Genomic DNA, 18,143 nt, shown 5'->3' on the forward strand with positions numbered 1-18,143 from the left:
CCTCCTCCATGCTTCACAGTGGGAACCACACAACCAAATATCTAATGTCCATTGGTCTAATGTCCATTGGTCTAATGTCCATTGCTCGTGTTTCTTGTCCCAAACAAGTCTCTTCTTATTTTTTGTGTCCTTTAGTAGTGTTTTTTCCCCCCAGCAATTAGACCATGAAGACCTGATTCACACAGTCTCCTCTGAACAGTTGATGTTGAGATGTGTCTGTTACTTGAACTCTGTGAAGCATTTATTTGGGCTGCAATTTCTGTGGCTGGTAACTCTTAATGAACTTATCCTCTGCAGCAGAGAGTAACTCTGGGTCTTCCTTTCCTGTGACGGTCCTCATGAGAGCCAGTTTCATCATAGTGCCTGATGGTTTTTGCGACTGCACTTGAAGAAACGTTCAATGTTATTGACGTTTTTCGAATTGACCTTCATGTCTTAAAGTAATGTTGGACCGTCATTTCTCTTTCCTTATTTGAGCTGTTGTTGATATAGTGTGTGTGTGTGTGTGTGTGTGTGTGTGTGTGTGTGTGTGTGTGTGTGTGTGTGTGTGTGTGTGTGTGTGTGTGTGTGTGTGTGTATCATCTTATTACTCATGCTGGACCAGTCATCATCAGGTGTTTTGCACCTAGACAGAAAGTGTTGTAATTACGAAGCTTTAATGTGTTTTCTAGATTAACTCTGTTGATCCACCTCAGTCCATACTTTAATAAATACGTATCTGTTGAGTGTCTGTTTACTAAATTGTTCACTTTGTGTGATCTATTAACTTATTTTGTTGTTGTTGTTGTTGTTGTTGTGATCAAACAGTCTAATTTTATTTAGCCAGTTGAATGAATGACTAATGTAAATGAATATTAGTTTCTGTTAGTGTCACGGCCGTCAAAAGAAGCGGACCAAGGTGCAGCGTGGTGAGCGTACATTTTCCTCTTTATTTTGGAATGTCGCCAACAAAACAAGAACCCAAACGAGCAATAACCGTGACGCTTACAGGGCTTTAGTGCTTCAAACAACGTTAACTACCCACACAGAAGGAGGAAACTGATTGGGAACCTAAGTATGGTTCCGAATCAGAGACAACGATAGACAGCTGTCCCTGATTGAGAACCATACCCAGCCAAAACATAGAAATAAAGAAACATAGAAAACATAACATAGAATGCCCACCCCACATCACACCCTGACCAAACCAAATAGAGGAATAAAACATCTCTCTAAGGTCAGGGCGTGACAGTTAGATTGTAGTTCTGGGATTTATATGGGATGTTTGTTATTACTTGTTTCCATAATGTGTGTGACATAATGTTGCCCCTTCATTATTAGTACTTATCTATTCAAATATCCTCACGCTCAAAATAAGGAAGTGCTAAATATAGCCGTTCAGTCATAGGCAAATCCCTAGAATGTCAACATGCCATACAGTACACTGGCTACAAATATACTCCCACACGGCTCTGTAGTTCTTAAGTAATGTCGATGACATCACCTACTTCCAAACCCTTCTGTCTAGTGTGAGAAATCCTGGGCTTCAGAGGCTAGTCAGACACTAACTCACTTAGGGATATTATTGGTGAATCGGTAACATCCACACAGACTGAGTAAATGTGTCACAAAGTTACAAATATGTCCGTCCATTGATAGGTGTGAATGTACAGGGAACCCAGCTACATTTTGGAAAGCTGTTAAATCACTGAAGGCTTGTGTCTCCTCTTCTCTCTCTTCCCAAGACATTCATTTAGATTCTGGTCCTATTACTGACAAAATTAATATAATTAATGCATTTAATCACCATTTTATTTGAATGTATTTCAAAGCCAGCTCTTGAAAAAAAAAAAGTAGTTTGGATGTAGATGGTGAAACTCTATTGCATGATGCTGAAAATGCTGGTCAGGAGTTTTCTTTTTGGAAATGCTGGTCAGGAGTTTTCTTTTTGGAAATGCTGGTCAGGAGTTTTCTTTTTGGAAATGCTGGTCAGGAGTTTTCTTTTTGGAAATTCACAGATGAAGAGGTCCTGGATGCTGTATTTATTTTTTAAATCCCCAGGGGCTGATCATTTTGAGCCTGGCCTACCTATGTGCTGGCTTATTGCTGGCTCGGTAGCCCACATTTTTTATTTCACATTGTTATCAGCAAGTGCTCCAAAAGCATGGAAATCCACATATGTGCTGCCACTCCATAAGGGTGGGGATACAAAGGATCTTGACAACTATCGCCCCATTTCAAGACTGCCTTGTTTAGCTAAGATTCTTGAATCCTTGGTTAATGTGCTGCCTTGTTCATTGACCTGTCAAAGGCATTTGACACTGTGGATCATTCTGTTTTGCTGAAGAAATTATCAAGAGTCGGCCTGAGATATACAGCCTGTTTATTGTTTCAGAATTATCTTAGCGACAGAACTCAGCCCATCTTCATAGATGGGGTTAAATCTGAATTATCTTAGCGACAGAACTCAGCCCATCTTGATAGATGGGGTTAAATCTGAATTATCTTAGCGACAGAACTCAGCCCATCTTCATAGATGGGGTTAAATCTGAATTATCTTAGCGACAGAACTCAGCCCATCTTGATAGATGGGGTTAAATCTGAATTATCTTAGCGACAGAACTCAGCCCATCTTGATAGATGGGGTTAAATCTGAATTATCTTAGCGACAGAACTCAGCCCATCTTCATAGATGGGGTTAAATCTGAATTATCTTAGCGACAGAACTCAGCCCATCTTGATAGATGGGGTTAAATCTGAATTATCTTAGCGACAGAACTCAGGCCATCTTGTTGGTGGGGTTAAATCTGAATTATCTTAGCGACAGAACTCAGGCCATCTTCATAGATGGGTTTAAATCTGAATTATCTCAGCGACAGAACTTAGGCCATCTTGATAGATGGGGTTAAATCTGAATTTCTTGAGATTCAAAAAGGTGTTCCTCAGGGTTCTATTTTAGGGCCATTATTGTTCACCTTGTATATTAATGAAATAGGAAACACTTAATAGTTGTAACATTCATCTCTATTCAGATGACACAGTTTTGTATTCCTGTGCCACCTCAGTGCAGCAGGCCATTTGTGAACTTCAGCATGACTTTGATTCAATTCAGAAATCACGTACAGATCATAAATTAGTGTTATATACAAGTAAAACCAAGCTTGTGCTGTTCTCTAGGTCACGAAATGTTGACCCTGAGGACCTGTGTATGTGCCCTATAAATGGAGCCCAAATTAAGCTTGTTTGTCAATATAAGTACCTGGGTGTCTGGATTGATGACAAGTCGTCCTTCGTAACGCATATCAAAAATCTGACTAAGAAACTAAGATCCAAGATTTATTTTATTTTTTATATCAAAAATAAATCCCGCATTAGTATTAAAAATAGGAGAAAGATTGTTCAAACAACGCCTCTCCCTGTATTGGATTTTGGTGATATTGTTTACATGCATGAGGCACAACCTCAGTTTTAAAACCCTTGGACACAGTCTACCATTCAGCAATACGTTTTATCACAGGGGACCATTTTAGGACTCGTCATTGTAGTCTGTATAAAATGTGGGATGGACCTCTCTCTGTCTGTAAGAAGAAGGCTTCATTCTCTTTTATGTACAAAGCAATCTGACAGACACTCCCTCTATATGTAACAGCGTTAATTAAGATAAAAAAATCTGAAGTTACCAAACCCTTTCACAGGAATGGATAACACTAGAGATCCCTCCAGTCTCTACAGATTTGGGAAAATCTGCATTTAATTTTTTTTTTTTTAACCCTACTTTGTGGAACAATCTGCAGAATTCACTGCAGTTAGATGTGCTGGTGTCAGTCAGGCATTTTACATTATAGATTGATTATGTAGTTGAATGTGATTGCTTTTATTAAATGTTTATTTTTATTGTGCTGAATTTTATTGTTTTAAATACACTTGTGTATGTTGTTTTAATATTCTGTTTTTATTGTATTGTGTACAGGGATATCTTTGTAAAATATATTTGTAATCTCAATGTGACTCCATGTTTAAATAAAGGTTAAATAAATACACACAAAATAATACACAGTCACTATTTATCATCTTTACCACTGATGTTACAGTATTACCTCTGAATACGACACTGCGTGGATGCAGTTGTTAAAAATCAGCTGGATGAGACTGGATGAGGCAAAACAGAACAGGATGAGACTGAGGCCATTCTAATATGTATGGGTGCCTGAGTTTGTCTGAAAGTGGGGGTGCAAATGCTTGTGGGAGGGGGGGGCGGGGGCTCAGTTTTCCTGCAATTCTGTATCGTTTCTTAACAGGGAGAATCAATATTTATGAACAGAACAATCCTTCTTACCTTTTGCCACAATAAATTATATAGAAAACATGTTTTGATGACTAGTTTACTAATCTACCCCCTTCCCTGAAAACCCCACCCCCAATAGACGGGTCTGAAACCCTACCAAATCTGTGACTCATAAACATCATGCCCCCTTCCCTGAAAATCCCACCCCCAATAGACGGGTCTGAAACCCTACCAAATCTGTGACTCATAAACATCATGCCCCCTTCCCTGAAAATCCCACATATGAATTTTTATTGTGTACTTATAGGTTAAGGAAAAAGCATTATTCAATTGCAAATAAATGTTAATTTGTATTTTTTTTGTCCCAAATAATGCAATCACAGTAATGTAGTACAATGTAGTACAATGTAGTACAATTACAAATGTTTTATTTATCTTTAAACAATTTTCTTTCTCAATTTGGCAGTGTTATCTGGCAGGACATTGAACAATAACTGTCAACTTGAAAATGCAAACTGGAGTTTTGCATTTAAATTTGGTCATAGATTATGTTCACATAAACACAACATTGCATACATATTAATTTATAATTATCATTATAAAATTAGCATTTTTGGGGGGCCAGCTATATATATCCATATATTACGGCCCGAAATCTGCAATTAAAATAATAATATCTAGTTCCGGTAATATGGGTTACATTTTAACGGTTTGGGCTAGAGCAGAGGTTTTCAACCTTTTCTTTCATAAGAGCAACTTCATACTAAAACCTTTTTTGCAAGCTACTCATATAGGCTACAGCCTGTCTGCATACATAATGTAATTGCGTTTTGGTTCTTAAAATCACACATTGTGAACATTTTGCCTACGATGAGAATCTTGTCTTTTCAAGATAAGAGAAGAAGAAAATAAGTTTTGTGATTTGAACAAATCTGTAGGGTGCAGTTACAGGACTAGGCGACTATAAATACTTTTTGCATATTTGACAACAAATCATGAAGAAATAGAATAATCATGAAAAGTATGAGGAATAACAAGTGTAGTCTCAGCAAGCACACTACTTGACCTTTCCCCTTTATCGCAAACATTTATTTTTTATTTATTTTGTTAACCTGACTCAGCAGCATACATATTTGATAAAACGAGAGTAGAAATGCCTTATTTGGTAGTATTAGTATTTACCGAGCAAAAGCAGAGCTGTTTTATCGAGGTACAAATATCCTGTCGTTTTTCATTTTGCGCATAGACACATACAGACACAGCTTGGCTGCGTTGCGAAGCAGCTACGGTACGCTCTCATATAGGGAACAGCCAGGACTGTTACTTTAGTAACTGAATGAAAATATTTTAACAATATGATTTAACTGATTAATGTTCGGGAAATATATGTAAAAAAAATGCAGAATGGTTGTTAACAGTTTGGGAAGAAAAAAATACATTTCATAGATTTAATTATGTAATATTAGGCCTACAGAATACTTCTTGCAAGCTACTAACTGACAGCCCGCGAGCTACCGGACATGCAGTTTTCTGCAAAAGAACAACCTTCGGTAGGCTGATGGAAGGTATCGAGTCAGAGGCTGCGATACAACGAAGCCGAATCAGACTGCCCGCATTGCTCTCGGTTCTTACAGGCAACGTGAAATTACAATGGATTTGCTTGTGTCAAGCCGCTCAAATGATATGCAGTGGTATAAAGTAACTAAGTCAAATATACTTTGAAGTACTACTTAAGTAGTTTTGGGGGGCTTCTGTGCTTTACTTTACTATTTATATATTTTTTTGACAACTTGTACGTTTACTCCACTACATTCCTAAAGAAAGCCTGTGCTTTTTACACCCTGCATTTTCCGTGACACTCAGAAGTTCTCATTACATTTAGAATGCCAGGCAGGACAGCAATAGGGTGTAATTCACGCATCTATCAATATAATGCGTTATCATACCTACTGCCTCTGGTCTAGCGGACTTACTAAACACAAATACTGCGTTTGTAAATTATGTCTGAGGTTTGGAGTGGAGTGTGCCCCCTTACTGTCCATACATTTAAAAAAAGAAAGAAATTGGTGTCTTCTGATTTGGAATATTATGTCTAGTATTTACTTTTACTTTGCATTTTTACTTGAGACAGTTGACTACTTTCCCCACCACTGTACTTAAGTCCATTTAAAACCAGATACTTTTAGACTGTTACTCAAGTAGCATTTTACTGGGTGACTTTCACTTTTACTTGAGTCATTTTCTAATTTCTATTTTCTAGCTCGAGGATTCGATCCAGCAACCTTTTCGGGTTACTGGCCCAAAGCTCTAACCACTAGGCTACCTGCCAACTAAATATGGATGCCGTACATCCTACTAAATGATCACCGATTGTATAGATAATGTTTTATCATAGTAAAGCTACATTTCTTATTATCTTTTATTACTTATGTTTCCGCAATACAAAGATATACATCACACATTGTTTCATTATTACATTAACAATAAGTATCTCTCAATGCATTACATACATTTGCATTAATGCAATGGGGAAATTAACTTTGGGAAATTAAGAGGCTGAAATACTTAGAGGGGGGACCCCCCCCCTCCCCCCTCCCTGTATGCTTGGCCTATTTTAAAAGAGATGGAAGGAAGTGTCAGTTATACCATTACAGATAGCAGCCATGACACATCTCTGTGGGCCCATATTTGGCAAATGAGGATGTTTGTTTGTGAGAATGTATAGCGCCAATGTACCTTTAACGCACAAGCTTCAGCACAGCAGTGATGATGTTGCATTACCATTAACATACAGTAACATAACATTTACTTTTATCCTTTATATATATATAAACATCATACTAACTGCTATATCCCCTTTACGGAAGTAAAATTATACCACAACGTCGTCTGTCACTCAATAGACTGCTCTGTCCTTCTAACCAGCCACCAGTGCTGATACTAATGGACATGCAAAAGTAGAAAACACGTCGATATGTAGCAAATAAAGTTCAGTGAAAAGCAGAACATTAAAAGGCCAAGAAAGAAAGAAAGTCAAAAACAAAAGAAAAGAATCCCGTAGAGACGAAAGGAAAATAAAATTGATTAAGGAACAGAGTAAAGATGAAGTTAGAGAGAGGGATGTTGGTGTTTACTTCAGGAGAGATAGAGAGGGAGAGAGAGAGAGAGTGAGACAGGTGTGTGTGTGTGTGTGTATGTGTGTGTCTGTGTGTCTGTGTGTGTGTGTGTCTGTGTGTCTGTGTGTCTGTGTCTGTGTGTGTGTCTGTGTGTCTGTGTGTGTGTGTGTGTGTGTGTGTGTGTGTGTGTGTGTGTGTGTGTGTGTGTGTGTGTGTGTGTCTGTGTGTCTGTGTGTGTGTGTGTCTGTGTGTGTCTGTGTCTGTGTGTGTGTGTGGTCAGGTGTTTCATTTAGTTTCGTTTATTAGGGTATTGCATGCAGCAGCTGATCTTCCTGTGTTTTTTGGTTTCAATACCTTTCTCAATTGTGAAAAAACCACAGGTCCCTCCAGCCATTACCCACACCTCCTCCTCCTCCTCCTCCAAAATTATGTTCCCTTGCTAGCCTCCACTCTGAGTGACATCACTGGAGTTTCCCTTGGCAGCTAGATGTATATAACAGCAGCAGTGAGAGTATCAGTCAATCAATCAGCAGGCCTATCACTACCTACTACCTTCAAAACACAGTCAACCTCTAATACCACTGTGGGAACTTAGCTACTGAAGTTATTCTAAGTTTACCAACTTGTAAACCTATCGAAAAACCAGCTTGATTGACATTGGAGCTCCAGGCTTCTCTTGGATACTAAGGACATTGACGGAAGGTTCTACTATACGATGGCAGGCGATTGCAGCAGAGTGATGTTAGACGTGGAGAGTGGCCCTGTGTACCCAGCAACGAGCGTGACCCTGGTACGGGAGAAGTCCACACACCGGTGGAGGCTGTGTGGTGCCCTGCTGGCCATGGCATTGTGTGTCTCAGCTGCACTCTTCGTTACCTGGCACACCAAGGTAAGAACACATACAGGCCATGTTAACTTATCATTCATTATTAGTGGCATAATGGCTAGTTAAAATCGATAAGGGAACTGGATTATTTTGGATGAGCTGATATTAAATGTATTCCATCAGCAATTTGGTAAGTAAAGTTTGAACTTTGAAGTTGAACTTAGATCCTGATTGAAACTACTGTATATCTCTGTAGCGATATTTACATTTTAGATTTACATCTACTTTTACTTACATATCTTCTGTATATCACTATATATCTACATATCTCTCTCTCTCTATATATATATATATATTTATTTAAATATGTATATATCACCATGTATCTTTGTAAATCTCTGTAAATCTCTGTATATCTCATATATCTCCTGTGTAGCGTCAATGTGAAACCGATCACGGGACTAACTTTCTTCATTTTTCTCCATTTCTCTTTTCCTCTAACTCAGAGACAAGATCAGGTCGAGGAAGTTGATGGTGAGTTTGTTTCCTTTTTTTTCCAGTCAGGTTCTATGTGTTCTACTGCTGGTAGTATGGCGTTATAATGTTGAATATATACCGTTACTCCCTTGACAAAGGAGGTATTCTAAATAGCATCCTGTTTCTTTTATAGTGCACTACTTATGACGGGAGCCCTGTCGGCCCTGGTCAAAAGTAGTCCACTATATAGGGAAAATAGAGTGCCAATTTGAGACAAAAACACCTAAATGTGTAAGATAAACTTTCGCAAAGCTCTCGCAGAAGTACGGCATTATATGGAGTTTAACGAGAGAGAATTCACCCTCAGAAGTGTCCGTTTTCTAAATCTCTGTCTTCTTCCCTCTTCAGAACTTCAGCATACACTGAGACAACTCTCTGTAAACAGAAAGGCTGCCATTCATCTAGAAGGTAAGATGACACTTTACAGTAATGTATACAATGTCTGCTTCCAAAGTGGCACCCTACTCCCTATATAGTGCACTAGTTTTGACCAGGACCCATATGTAGGGGATAGGGTGCTATTTGGATGAGGGAAGGTTACCTGACAGGATGCCGTATTAGAGTCCTTTCAACAGCACTGTAGAACTGGAACGAATTCTTCTGCATGGTGAATCATCTGGATATATGCACTGTAAATTTGGTCTATGCATAATCAAATGCACACTTGACCCTTGACTTGGAAATGGGGATTAGAAGCTGTGAATGAATCGAGCCTGTTTGACATACGGTATAAAGTCAAAGACTAACCGGCTCATTTACAACTTGCCTCGATAGATGGTGTGTCGTAGTGCTCCGTCAGTCAATATCTACAGTCAATTATAATCATGTCCAACCACTCTGCATCTCAACCACTTTGACTTTTTTTTTGTTGGGGGGGTTAAAATGATTTGTACAGTTAAAAACAAATTAAAAGTACAAAGAACCCCAAAGGAATTCACATACAAACGTTAAATGCATGTATTTATTTCCGATGTGGACCTTGGAAGAGGTTCATTATTTACCATGTTAACCTCTCTCTCTCACCCTCTCTCTCTCTCTCTCTCTCTCTCTCTCTCTCTCTCTCTCTCTCTCTGTCTCTCTCTCTCTGTCTCTCTCTCTGTCTCTCTTTCTCTCTCTCTCTCTCTCTCTCTCTCTCTCTCTTTCTCTCTCTTTCTCTCTCTCTCTCTCTCTCTCTCTCTTTCTCTCTCTTTCTCTCTCTCTCTCTCTCTCTCTCTCTCTCTCTCTCTCTCTCTCTCTCTCTCTTTCTTTCTCTCGTCTCCCAGGTGAGTACAATGGCAGTGGAAAATACAAGACCACAGTGGAGTGGACAGACGATGAGGGCCAGGGAATCTCACAGGGGGGTCTTAAACTCAACAACAACGAGATTGTGATCCCCCAGCCGGGCCTATACTTCGTCTACAGCCAGGTCTCTTTCCGCGTCAGCTGCAAGGCCGACCCCAAGCACCCTAACAACCAGGAGATGGTTCACCTGAGTAACACGGTCACGCGCTGGTCCCCAAGCTACGGCACTGAAGACAACAAGGAGTACCAGATGCTGCTCAACTCTGTACGCACCGTGTGTAAGAAGTCTTCCAACAGCGAGGCGAGCGAAGGACAGTGGTATAATGCAGTGTATGTGGGAGCCGTGTTCAACCTGGAGAAGGGAGACAGGCTCCGGACAGTCACAGAGAACAGGCTTCTGCCCCATCTGGAGAGTGGCGCTGGGAAAAACTTCTTTGGCGTGTTCGCCTTGTGAGACGGATGAAAATGGCATGACGATAGAGAGGAAGGCTACGTCCCAAATCACCCTATACTTTAACTATGGGTGCACTATATAGGGAATAGGGTGCAGTTTGGGACGTAGCCTCAGTGTGAGGGGGAAAAGGTTCATACAGTAGGAGGGGTTAAACAGCTAAATCCACGATGAAGAAGAGGATAATGGAAGGTTACCTGATAGGAGTCAGGGCCGTTTCATCTACTGAAGTTGACTGAGGTTAAGGCATCGTGTTGTTTCGTGTTAAAGACAATGCATTTTTATTTTTCATTTTTTTACTCTTCTGTCAAAGATGAGGAATTATAGCCTGGGTACCAGTCTGTTTGTGCCATCATGCCACTCCTTGTCATGCCAAACATTGGTTTGCATGACCGCATGATGTAGGCAAGAGCACAAGCAGATGTGGAACCAGGCTAGAGAAATGACACTGATCTATCTAAACTGTAGCAGTTTGTTTATATATACTTGGGGTTTATTGTTTAACACAGGTGTTGCCATGGTGTTACCATGACAGTAAATGTCTATGATGCTAATGCTGAACTACAATCCACAGCACATAAACCAACCCACACTATATATATATATATATATATATATATTCTACTATCTGAAGGAATTCTGGCATACAGTATGATTCAATGTATTTAAGCATTGTGGCCCACTACATCGGTCAAATGTCTCATATTGAGAAGTCAATTCTAATTGATTCTGAATTCATTATTTATTTATTTATTTTAAAAATATATATATTTATCATTATGTTTTAGTGAATTATACTTGTATTGTTGTCTGTATTTACTATTTATTATGAACCTTTATTTAAACTAGGCAAGTCAGTTAAGAACAAATTCTTATTTACAATGACGGCCTATCCCGGCCAATCCCTGCCCTAAACCCAGACGACACCGAGCCAATTGTGCTCCGCCATATGGGACTCCCAATCACAGTCGGTTGTGATACAGCCTGGAATCAAACCACGGGTGTCTGTAGTGACGTCTCTAGCACTGAGATGCAGTGCCTTAGACCGCTGCCCACTCAGGAGCCACTAAGGGTATATATTGTATTAATTGCTATTTAAATTACATTTGAATTTATTTATTTATTTAATTTAATGTAATTGTTTTATATTTCTACATTTTAAAGAGTAATTTATTTGTATACATTTATTTATTTAACTACAGTAGTGTTGTTGAGTTGAATATCTCAATAAAATGCTAATGAAAAATGACAAAACATTTATTGTATGTGAATCAGTTCTGAATCGTCAATAACAGGTTCATGTAACATGGTCACTATTTGGAGATTCTACAGCCACGTTGTTCCCCCCCCCCCAGAAGAAAAGCGATCTGATGACTGTAGTGTAAAGGTCTTTAATGTATACTGAAAGGGTTTCTGAAAACATCACTTTAAAAAACCTTCAGAACAATAAGTGGTTCATATCATTTTGTATCAGGTCATAGTAGCTAATTCTATCAATAGGACTATCAATAGGACTACCAATAGGACTATCAATAGGACTATCAACAGGACTATCAATAGGGCTATCAACAGGACTATCAACAGGACTATCAATAGGACTATCAATATGAATATCAACAGGACTATCAATAGGACTATCAATAGGACTATCAATAGGACTATCAACAGGACTATCAACAGGACTATCAATAGGACTATCAACAGGACTATCAATAGGACTATCAATAGGACTACCAATAGGACTATCAATAGGACTATCAATAGGACTATCAATAGGACTATCAATAGGACTATCAATAGGACTATCAATAGGACTATCAATAGGACTATCAACAGGACTATCAATATGACTATCAACAGGACTATCAATAGGACTATCTACAGGACTACCAATAGGACTATCAACAGGACTATCAATAGGACTATCAATAGAACTATCAATAGGACTATCAATAGGACTATCAATAGGACTATCAATAGGACTATCAACAGGACTATCAATAGGACTATCAATAGGACTATCAATAGGACTACCAATAGGACTATCAATAGGACTATCAATAGGACTATCAATAGGACTATCAATAGGACTATCAATAGGACTTTCTAAAAATAATCTCTTTGCTATCAAGGAATGATTTGCCTTTCTCTTGACTCTCATGTCAATTGAATTAGCATACATTTGCAATGACACCTCGACTAAAATAAACTCAGTGGGTGTTTCCATTGTGGTCGGTAGCATTTCCTCAAGTACTGTGTTAGTAGTGTGTCCGTGTGTTTCCTACACAGTCGGTTGCATTTCCTCAACAGCAAATGGGGATAATCCCCTTGGTAATCAGGACCATGACTGCTGAGTGTCTGAGTGAGCATACAGTGTGATCTACAGGGCTCCTTCTGCTGGCCCCCACGCATCTGCCCTCCTCCAACCCTTTAACATGTGGGTGGTGGGAGGGGTTTGTGTGTTGACGTTCCAAACGGCATTCGTTTCCCTTTATCGTCACTGTTAAATGGCTCACAACTACTGCTACCTCTCACAGCTACGCTGCTGCTATAATGATTATTGATTTGATTCATTAGCCACCTGACTTCACACCAGAGAACACACACAGGAGAGAAACCTCCTGTACTGCTGTTCATTGATTATTGATTGTCGTTCCCATTAGTATCTATCTATTTATCCTACTACTGGTCACTATTACTCCTGTTTACATGTATATATTACCATTAGTATCTATTTATCCTGTTACTCGTCACTATTACTCCAGAGCCCCCGGTGGATCCAGGCAGAGCCCCCTGGTGGATCCAGGCAGAGCCCCCTGGTGGATCAGGGCAGAGCCCCCTGGTGGATCCAGGCAGAGCCCCCTGGTGGATCCAGGCAGAGCCCCCTGGTGGATCAGGGCAGAGCCCCCTGGTGGATCAGGGCAGAGCCCCCTGGTGGATCCAGGCAGAGCACCCTGGTGGATCAGGGCAGAGCCCCCTGGTGGATCAGGGCAGAGCCCCTGGTGGATCCAGGCAGAGCCGCGGACTCAGAGATAATCTGCATAAGAAGGAAGGAATGGAAGACGGAAGGAAGAGTGGAAGACGGAAGGAGGAAAGGAAGACGGAAGGAGGAAAGGAAGACGGAAGGAGGAAAGGAAGACGGAAGGAAGAGTGGAAGACAAAAGGAGGAATGGAAGACAAAAGGAGGAAAGGAAGACGGAAGGAGGAAAGGAAGACGGAAGGAAGAGTGGAAGACAAAAGGAGGAAAGGAAGACAAAAGGAGGAAAGGAAGACAAAAGGAGGAAAGGAAGACGGAAGGAGGAAAGGAAGACGGAAGGAAGAGTGGAAGACAAAAGGAGGAAAGGAAGACAAAAGGAGGAAAGGAAGACAAAAGGAGGAAAGGAAGACGGAAGGAGGAAAGGAAGACGGAAGGAGGAAAGGAAGACGGAAGGAGGAAAGGAAGAGAGTAAGAAGAACAGGTAAAAAGACAAGACTGTCAAGACGCCATTTAGTAGTGATGTTATTGATATTGCTGTGTGTGTGTGTGTGTGTGTGTGTGTGTGTGTGTGTGTGTGTGTGTGTGTGTGTGTGTGTGTGATTTACTGAGGCCCTGCTGGTCCAAAGGATTGTGATTCATTGTCTTTCCTTTGACAGTTCTGCACTCTGAAAATATCCATTGATCCTCTGTATATTCTTCAAAGGGATCATATGGATTCATCGTAGAATGCAGACAGTGAAATATTACGACGTAGAAACACCAACGTGCACCCTTATTTGACTGGCTCTGCTACCAAAAAAGCCCACTGAATTTATATAACATCTCATATACATCATATTAAATTATATAACACAATGTAAATATTATGAAAAAACAATGACTTTATTTTTGATATCATTGCTGTTGCATTTCACATCATCTCAAAATGTTAACCATCCTTATAGTACCGTATGTAAATTCAGGACCAGTGGACACACCTACTCATTCAAGGGTTTTTATTTGAACTATGTTCTACATTGTAGAATAATAGTGAAGACATCAAAACTATGAAATAACACATATAGAATCATGTAGTAACCAAAAAAGTGTATTGAGATTCTTCAATGTAGCCACCCTTTGCCTTGATAACAGCTTTGCACACGCTTGGCATTCTCTCAACCAGCTTCATGAGGTAGTCACCTGGAATGCATTTCAATTAACAGGTGTGCCTTGTTAAAAGTTCATTTTTGGAAGGGGTGTTATACAGAAGATAGCCCTATTTGGTAAAAGACCAAGTACATATTATGTCAAGAACAGCTCAAATAAGCAAAGAGAAACGACAGTCTATCATTACTTTAAGACATGAAGGTCAGTCAATCTGGAAAATTTCAAGAACTTTTAAAGTTTCTTCAAGTGCAGTCGCAAAAACCATCAAGGGCTATGATGAAACTGGCTCTCATGAGGACCGCCACAGGAAAGGAAAACCCAGAGTTAGCTCTGCAGCAGAGGATAAATTCATTTAATTTCACCTCAGTTTGCAGCCCAAATACATGCTTCACAGAGTTCAGGTAACAGACACATCTCAACATCAACTGTTCAGAGGAGACTGTGTGAATCAGGTCTCCGTGGCCGAATTGCTGCAAAGAAACCAGTACTAAAGGACACCAATAAGAAGAAGAGACTTGCTTGGGCCAAAAAACACGAGCAAAGGACATTAGACCGGTGGAAATCTGTCCTTTTGTCGGATGAGTCCAAATTTTAGATTTTTAGTTTCAGCAGCTTTGTGAGATGCAGAGTAGGTGAACGGATGTTCTCTGCATGTGTGGTTCCCACCGTGAAGCATGGAGGAGGAGGTGTGATGTGTGGGGGTGCTTTGCTGGCAACACTGTCAGTGGTTTATTTTGAATTCAAGGCACACTTAACCAGCATGGATACCACAGCATTCTGTAGTGATACGACATCCCATCTGGTTTGCACTTAGTGGGACTATCATTTGTTTTTCAACAGGACAATGACCCAATACACCTCCAGGCTGTTAAAGGGCTACTTGACCAAGAAGGAGAGTGATGGAGTGCTGCATCAGATGACCTGACCTCCACAATTACCTGACCTCAACCCAATTGAGATGGTTTGGGATGAGTTGGACTGCAGTGAAGGAAGAGCAGCCAACAAGTGCTCAGCATATGTGGGAACTCCTTCAAGACTGTTGGAAAAGCATTCCAGGTGAAGCTGGTTGAGAAAATGTCAAGAGTGTGCAAGACGTCATCAAGGCAAAGGGTGGCTACTTTGAAGAATCTCAAATATAAAATATATTTTAATTTGCTTAACACTTTTTTGGTTACAACATGATTCCATATGTGTTATTTCATAGTTTTGATGTCTTCACTATTAGTCTACAATTTAAAAACTAGTAAAAATAAAGAATAACCCTTGAATGAGTAGGTGTTTCCAAACTTTTGACTGGTACCATATATATACATATATATGTATATATAATTCAAATACCACACAGGAATACCATATGCGTACGTATGTATGAGCAAGATAATATATTTATCATAATAATCATTTTACACAACGTCAATATTGTCCATATCCTCGTTTTGTATAAACATCACTGGCATCATTGTTGTATTCCGACTACACAGAGCTCGCTATACATTATATATATTATACATTACATACAGAATACTGACAAACACATGCACAGATGTGCACCATAAAGGATCTGACATGAGGACTGCGTTGTACAAGGTTCTCGTTATAATGCGTACATTAGAGCTTCGTAAGCACTACTCAAGACATTCATAATTGCTTTACGACACGACAACTCATATCACAGTCATTAACAAGCTGGGCTACTGTACCACACTAGAGTCTAGAGAGTTCCAAAGGTCAAGCAAGGCCAAGGCATTCTGGGGCCTTGAGAAAGGTTGAAGGTCACACAACCACTAACCCATTTGCCATAAGAGTTGATGAATACGGAAGAGGTGCTCATGAGGGTACACTCCATATTACATTATGTGGGTCGTGGGTTGTGGGTCAGGGAAGTGGGTCGTAAAATGTCCAAGGGCTTCATTCAACCTGTAGCACGGAAGAGCTACGTTGTAGCGCGGTTGAGCTTGAGCTACGTTGTAGCGCGGTTGAGCTTGAGCTACGTTGTAGCACGGTTGAGCTACGTTGTAGCATGGTTGAGCTACGTTGTAGCGCGGTTGAGCTTGAGCTACGGTTGAGCTTGAGCTACGTTGTAGCGCGGTTGAGCTACGTTGTAGCGCGGTTGAGCTACGTTGTAGCGCGGAAGAGATGTAAAGGGGATTTCTGAATGAGCAGACAGATACAGCGTTTACCGTGAATTCAGTCACCACAAACGCAGAAACATTTCCATTAAATGTCAATCACGCTATAACGCTGATCTTATGCGATACTGATTGAAACAAAGCCCCAAAATGAAAAATCAGGATAAAAAGATTAGCTTAATAAAAGAGTAGAGGTCACAGAACTGACTCCAGACCTGTCTAAATCAACATCCTCCCTACGGGTAGAGATTACAGAACTGACTCCAGACCAGTCTAAATCAACATCCTCCCTAGAGGTTACAGAACTGCATAGGGGGCCATTTCAGCTATTGCATTTCTCAACATCACAAAGCTGATCATCTGACAGAGGCGGGGTACTCTCACCGTGCCGGTGGAATTATGTTCAGTATCCGAGGAAGGGTTATTTTCTGTCTGTCTCTAAAAAGTACAGCGCTTTAAAAAAAAAGGGTCCTTCCTCCTTGACATTGCTTCACAAGACAAACATGGAACCGTGGAGCAGAAGCAACCAACAAAACAGGGAATTACTGCTGAATGGAGGGGAGATTTTTTTTTACGGCCACATGTTTGTTTGAGTAGTTTACAATTTGCTAAAGAGGGGCCTCCCCCTCTTAAAGTGTCACTGAGGAATCAACTGGATCTTCAGATGGGGTGATTCAACTTTGTCCCAAAATAGCAGTACCCTATGTAGTGTACTTGAGCAACTATGGGCACACTACATAGGGAATAGGGTACCATTTGGGATGCATGCAACCTAAAGCTTTTAGCCGGCGAGAAGGTGAGATGAAATAAAAAAGATGAATAATAATAATATGACAGGGTAGCCTAGTGGTTAAAGTGTAGAGGCGGCAGGGCAGCCTATTGGTTAGAGTGTAGAGGCGGCAGGGTAGCCTAGTGGTTAGAGTGTAGAGGCGGCAGGGTAGCCTAGTGGTTAGCCTAGTGGTTAGAGTGTAGAGGCGGCAGGGCAGCCTAGTGGTTAGAGTGTAGAGGCGGCAGGGTAGCCTATTGGTTAGAGTGTAGAGGCGGCAGGGTAGCCTAGTGGTTAGAGTGTAGAGGCGGCAGGGTAGCCTAGTGGTTAGAGTGTAGAGGCGGCAGGGTAGCCTAGTGGTTAGAGTGTGGAGGCGGCAGGGTAGCCTATTGGTTAGAGTGGTAGCCTAGTGGTTAGAGTGTGGAGGCGGCAGGGTAGCCTAGTGGTTGGTGTAGAGGCGGCAGGGTAGCTTAGTGGTTAGAGTGTAGAGGCGGCAGGGTAGCCTAGTGGTTAGAGTGTAGAGGCGGCAGGGCAGCCTAGTGGTTAGAGTGTAGAGGCGGCAGGGTAGCCTAGTGGTTAGAGTGTAGAGGCGGCAGGGCAGCCTAGTGGTTAGAGTGTAGAGGGGGCAGGGTAGCCTAGTGGTTAGAGTG

At 40.7% G+C, this 18,143-nt stretch overlaps 1 protein-coding gene across 1 annotated transcript; it reads left to right on the forward strand.

The window, feature by feature from the left end:
• The first annotated feature begins 7,682 nt into the window (after nt 1-7,682).
• LOC112247217 (tumor necrosis factor-like) lies at nt 7,683-11,720 on the forward strand. The gene is made up of 4 exons (XM_042295120.1): nt 7,683-8,269; nt 8,713-8,740; nt 9,092-9,151; nt 10,006-11,720. Exons 1-4 carry the CDS (start codon nt 8,096-8,098, stop codon nt 10,476-10,478), a joined length of 735 nt encoding a protein of 244 aa, XP_042151054.1. The 5' UTR covers nt 7,683-8,095; the 3' UTR covers nt 10,479-11,720.
• The last annotated feature ends 6,423 nt before the right edge of the window (nt 11,721-18,143 follow it).

Source organism: Oncorhynchus tshawytscha, linkage group LG13 (genome assembly GCF_018296145.1).
Source record: "Oncorhynchus tshawytscha isolate Ot180627B linkage group LG13, Otsh_v2.0, whole genome shotgun sequence".
Taxonomy (NCBI): domain Eukaryota; kingdom Metazoa; phylum Chordata; class Actinopteri; order Salmoniformes; family Salmonidae; genus Oncorhynchus; species Oncorhynchus tshawytscha.

What these genes read in the sequence shown, in the direction of transcription:
- LOC112247217 (XM_042295120.1), top strand. Translation starts at nt 8,096, where the DNA reads ATGGCAGGCGATTGCAGCAGAGTGATGTTAGACGTGGAGAGTGGCCCT. An exon ending in TCAGGTCGAGGAAGTTGATG is followed by an intron (nt 8,741 to 9,091) that starts GTGAGTTTGTTT and finishes TTCCCTCTTCAG; the next exon opens with AACTTCAGCATACACTGAGA. An exon ending in GGCTGCCATTCATCTAGAAG is followed by an intron (nt 9,152 to 10,005) that starts GTAAGATGACAC and finishes CTCGTCTCCCAG; the next exon opens with GTGAGTACAATGGCAGTGGA.